The sequence below is a fragment of the Rhipicephalus sanguineus genome, chromosome 4 (genome assembly GCF_013339695.2).
Source record: "Rhipicephalus sanguineus isolate Rsan-2018 chromosome 4, BIME_Rsan_1.4, whole genome shotgun sequence".
NCBI classification, from domain to species: domain Eukaryota; kingdom Metazoa; phylum Arthropoda; class Arachnida; order Ixodida; family Ixodidae; genus Rhipicephalus; species Rhipicephalus sanguineus.
The window spans coordinates 23756619-23762118 of record NC_051179.1 but is presented as its reverse complement, the minus strand read 5'-3'; the positions used below and the strand labels follow the sequence as shown (position 1 = coordinate 23762118).

Genomic DNA, 5500 nt, shown 5'->3' with positions numbered 1-5500 from the left:
CATCGTGTGTATCCAACAGCACATTAGACACAAATAGTCAAGCACGAGTTGAGGAAGATAAAATAAGTTCACATGTACAGGTACATAGTCAGATGTTCAGTACGGCTTGACATACACAGGAAAACAAACAAAAGACAAATAATTACACATAACATGAAACACGTAATCACAACATTATACAATTCAGAACACGTACGAAGATGAACGTTACGCATGTCGCTTTCAGTATAAAGTGTACCTTAGTATTTCCATAAAATGTTTGTTTCGTCTCGTGATTGTTTCCCTTACACTAGTAATCATGTCCTCTTAGCGAGGTCAATTTTATTCATTACACTATTTAATTTCATTCGAAATTTTTGGGCACCAGAACTGACAAATTTTCGCGGGATTTTATTGTGCTAGAGAAGGAACCGTAAAGTGCGATTTAAGATTAAAAAAAAAAAAAAACGGGATCGAGGTTGCTAAGCGAATTAGTAACCTAATTTGTAGATGCGCGGAAGGAGCAGCGTCGGCACGCACTACTCGCCTGGAACAGCCCTATCTTGAACAAAGCGGTGCCCGTCTATCACATTTTGCGCGAAATAATGCACGCATCCACACACGTGACGTAAACACCAACGTTACGTTTATGTGCTGTGTACAAAGTTATACATAAGTGCGTGAGGCATTTCGTTTTGTCAGTTGCGATTTCCTCGCGAGGTGCGAGAAACTAGCCACCCACGGCGAGTAACTATATAGGCGTTCTACGCGGCGCAAAGCTTCAAGCGATTACTGAAGTCTATCGGCAGGAGTGCCGGAACGAGGGCGGGTGGGTGGGTGGGTGGGTGGGTATGCGATTCAAGTGAGAGGTCTTTTCTTACGTTGCACGATCCCGTTAACGCTTAGCAGGGCATGGGGATATTCATTTTAACGTAAAGCGCGAACGGACAAGGACTGAGCAAGAAAACAGGAAAGAAAATACAGGTCCTTGTAAGTTCGCGCTTTACGTTAAAATGAACAGTTACTAACTAGCCCAGTTTACCATCCATCGAGATTTGCTGGTCAAGTTAACTTTGGTCGCGCGTTCATGTGTCTGCAGGACAGGGAAACATTCTACCAGGCTCTGAATTCAACTTCCTCACCGACCCCGAGGCGGCGTTGGTTGTGCTGCAACGAGCAGAGTGCCCCGTGTACATCGTCCCGTGGGAGACGGTGCTAGATTCCGTCGTGCCGTGGGTAAGTAAACAGTCCCCTTGAATTATCGTAAGATATTTCCCTCCTTAATTCCTTTTTGCCCTTTCGGTAGTTGCTCAGAGCCGGCCTTTTTTTTTCCATCGCTGCCATTCAGTATATCCTCTCCGCATCTCTCACTTTTCGTTTAGCGCTCTTTGTTTCTATATCGCTTACACTGCCAGCCTTATATTTACTGGTGAGCCTCCTAGTTCTTTTTCTCCGCTGTGTGTCAACGCTCTCCCCATGCAAATACCGGAACACCTTCTCTGCCCATCTACTCTCTTTCATATTCCTTAGCCTCTCTTCAAACCTCATTTTGCTGTCAGCTTCCCTCACCTCAAAACTTGCCCATCCCATATCGCCCTTTACAGCCTCATTTGACGTCTTCCCGTGAGCGCCCAACGCGAGGCGTCCCACAGTCCTTTGAGTCACATCCATTCCTGATTGCACCTCAGACCTCATGCACACTACTGAGTTCCCAAATGTTAGCCACAGAACCATTACACCTTTCCACAGGCCTCGAAGCACCTCGTATCCTATTGTATCCCCACAACGCTCTGTGCTTCATTATTGCAGCGTTCCTCTTTCCCTTTGCTGCCGAGGCTTTTTCCTGTACCTCCAGCGTACCTATCACCCTCATTTACTCATACTCCGAGGCACTTGTATTCGCTTACCCTCGGTATTCCTTGGCCCTGTATTGACACCGTCTGATCACAGGGATCATTGAATACCATCAATCCACATTTTGTTACACTAAATCCTAGTCCTAGGGCTTTACCTTCCCTTCCGCATGTATGCGCCAGCCGCTGTATATCATCTCGACTGTCCGCAAATACCAAAATATCGTCCACACAAAATAAACCTGGAAGCTTCTGCTCATTCATCACGCCGGTCTGTTTGTGGGACAAATTAAATCCAATGTTGCTACCTAGCCACCTAAGAGGTGGGGGCGCAAAATCTGCCTCGTACATTGACATAGTAGGGGGGGGGGGGGCGCTGCGATGAACCTTCGCCCCACCCCCCTGATGGGGAACCCTGCGCACGCCTATGCTAATATCAAAGTTCTGTTTGCTACATATTCCTTCCCATTCTATGCAAACTGCATTTTCTCGGTATATATCCCTCAAAAGCTGTATACAGTCGTCACCTATGCCCATTCCTTTCAATATATTGCAAAAAATTTCTTGATTAACGTTGTCGTACGCCCCATTGATGTCTAGAAAAGCCACGTACGGGGGCCTGTTTTAAATTTTGGATATTTCTGTACACTGAGTAAGAACAAACAGGTTATCGTCTAATCACTTGTCGATTCGAAAACCATTCTGATGTTCTCTCAAAATATTGTTATGTTCTGCCCACGTTTCTATTTTTATTTTTACTGCCTGCATCGCCAACCTGTATAGTGACGATGTAATGTTTAGTGGTCTATACGAGCGAATCTTATCCTTTTCTCCCTTGCTTTTATTGATCACCCCGCCACGGTTGACTAGTGGTTATGGCGCTCGACTGCTGACCCGAAGATCGCGGGATCGAATCCCGGCCGCGGCGGCCACGTGGTCGAAATTTCCGGAGCACTCCACTACGGTGACCCTCATAATCATATCGGGGTTTTGGGACGTTAAACCCCAGATATTATTATTGCCTTTTCATTCTACTTTTTCGCCAACTGTCCGTTATTCGCCTGTCATGTAAGCATTTTTCTACTGCTTTGAACAGTGCTTCTTTAGTGTTATGCCCTAGTTCTTTTAATGAGCCTGACGAGAACCCCATCTAAACCCGGGGCCGTGAGCTTTGGAATTTTTCCTTCGGCCCTTTACCACTTGAAATTCTCAAGTAATTGCTCTTCGTAGGTTGCGCTCTCTGTCATACGTTTATTCGTCGGGGAATCCCCTGCACGATCTTTTTAAACGAATCGACTGGTACCTTTCGGATGTGACCTAGAGCTTCGTACCCTTCCAATTGATTTCCTCCTTCATCTACCATATGTTCTTGCATTGTGACAGACGTCCTACCTAGTGCCTTTATGTGACTCCGAAATACCCTAGGCGCGGCCTTCATTTTTTCGTGAATCTCTGTCACCTAGCGCTCACTTTCACCTTTAATTTATGCCTAGACCAATTTCTCTGCAATGGATTTTATCTCTGAATATATTTCCCATATTTTGTTTACTTCGCCCTGCAGCCGCTTCTCCTTTTTTGCCTTTATGTGCTCCAGGATCTCCTTGCCTTTCTATCGCTTCCCGGATTTCCCTGTCTCACCAACTCCTTTCCAGCAAATGGTTTTCTTCTCTTTCCCTATCTACTTCGTCATTAGATGTATCAGCTCACCATACTACCAGTCCTTGCCTGGTTTCTTGCCTACTTCTTCCTCGAGGGTGGCGGCTTGGCCTTGTTGGAAGTTCATGAGAGTATACTACCAGAGTGAAGACACGAGGACAAGGAAGAGGACGCCACACTGCGCAATGTGTCGTCCTCTTTCTTGTCCTGGTGTCTTCGCGCTGGTAGTATACTGTCATGTTCTACCTCGACTCCTGCGGCTATATTTATTACTTGTTTGTCATTGGCGTAGTGGGTAGAGGACGTAGTGGGGTAGCGTAGTGGGTAAAGCGCCCGACTCCCATCGTCGCGGACCGTGAGGTCGTGTGTTCGACTCCCACGTCATCCAAATGAACGAAATATTTTTCTTCTTGTTTTTCTTTGTCATCTAATCGTGTGCATTTTACCGATGTCACATACGTGCCGGAAATGATGTCGGTGAACTCTCGGTGGACCACGGCATAAAACACTTTCGTGCTAAAAGGCTCATTTGTTTTCAGTCTCTGAAGGTGCCTATTTTCTATCTTCAGGTGATCTTCCACAATATTACCAACAAGACAGGGGAGCTTCAGAAGTTTCTGATCGACATCTCCAACCACACAGTGCAATGTTGTCATGATGGGAGAACCGGATACAGCCTGGGTGACTGGATGGCGATGCTCGCGGCTATCGTACCCTCCAGCGTCATCGACAGCGTAGAACACCGAGTGTCCGTCGAGCTCACGGGCACACAAACTCGCGGACAGTTGGTGCACGCATGGATGCCCTACATGCTGACAGAAGTGAAGAGAAACGTCACCATCATTAAGAAGTTCAATCAGAGCATAGTGGACGAGTACTTTACAAAGACTTTCGATCCGCCAGTGAATGATAGTCAAGCTATCAACTGACGCGCGAGAACGTTTAATACAGCTGCGCTATGTGGCGTCTGGCGCTTCGAAATTAAAGAAAAGAATGCTGGCTTTTTTGTGTTCACAGAAACTGTTGAACGGAGAACGTCGCCAGAGCCAGTGTTCCGACAAGAGGAATGGTCGAAGCAGGAAAAGTCGGAAGACAAGTGCTCTTGTGAAAACATTGGCTCCAGCCCCATTAAACTGGTCAACAATTTCCCATAGTTCAAGCGTCAGTCTTCTAAATTTCTGTGTTTTAGGGATTTCTGTTCGCAGTGATTGTTCCCGCGACTTCGTTACGAAAAAGTAGAGAATTAAGTAGAGCAGTGAAGCTGTTCTCTTGGTTGTTGCTTTCAGTCGCACTTTTGTGATTTACTTGAGGGACGGAAACAGAGATACAAGGAGGCATAAAAATTATACTAAGGCATGTAAGCACCGCTACGCCTACCTTCGTTTTCTTCTATACGTTTGAATAGAAGTACTACTGGAAGGTCCTACTGGAGGGTTCTGGAGAATGAGGGACCAAAGAGAATTTGCTAGTTACGGAGAAAGTCACAAACCGCCTCTCTGCCTAATAAAAAAAAATCTACTTGTGGTTTCTTTTTATTTTCAGAATATTTCTCTCTTTCGCTTGCAAAAAAAAATTGGCCGCCTATCTGCGTGCTTCGCTGCAAATGTCGTGTAAAGACGATAGAAGAGGCGCTGTGTGAGATATGGACGCCATCTGGCAAAACGTCGGGAAACATGAGTGCTGTGTTGCGTGCTGGTAGTCCCGGCGCAGCAGCAGGCGAAGACCGGCGGTGACCAACGCGACCGGCGGGGACGCCAGCCAGCCCGAAAACGCGGTTTGGCGCGAAGCGCTGAAGCAGAGAAACGTCCGCACTCAACGAGTACTCTCCACACATTCTTTTATTTACACGTCGCCTGGGTAAAACAGGAACGCCAGAGCGGCGCCCACAACCGGCAGCCTGAAGGCCGCCCACAACGCTGCTTTTTCATTTTTTAAATATTTTTTTCACCTTCTTGGCCTTCTCAAAACTAAAGTTTTTCAACACCAGCCCATGGCATTCGTACAGTGCAATA

General features: G+C 46.5%; 1 protein-coding gene across 1 annotated transcript in view; it reads left to right on the top strand.

Moving 5' to 3' along the window:
* The window catches only part of LOC119389609 (uncharacterized), a gene marked incomplete in the record, with an annotated part of 6507 nt that extends 1873 nt beyond the window's left edge, over nucleotides 1-4634 (top strand). The window contains 2 exon segments of the mRNA XM_037656958.2: nucleotides 1079-1215; nucleotides 4058-4634. Of these exon segments, the coding sequence (XP_037512886.2) occupies nucleotides 1079-1215; nucleotides 4058-4417 (497 nt within the window).
* Between the last annotated feature and the right edge of the window lie 866 nt (nucleotides 4635-5500).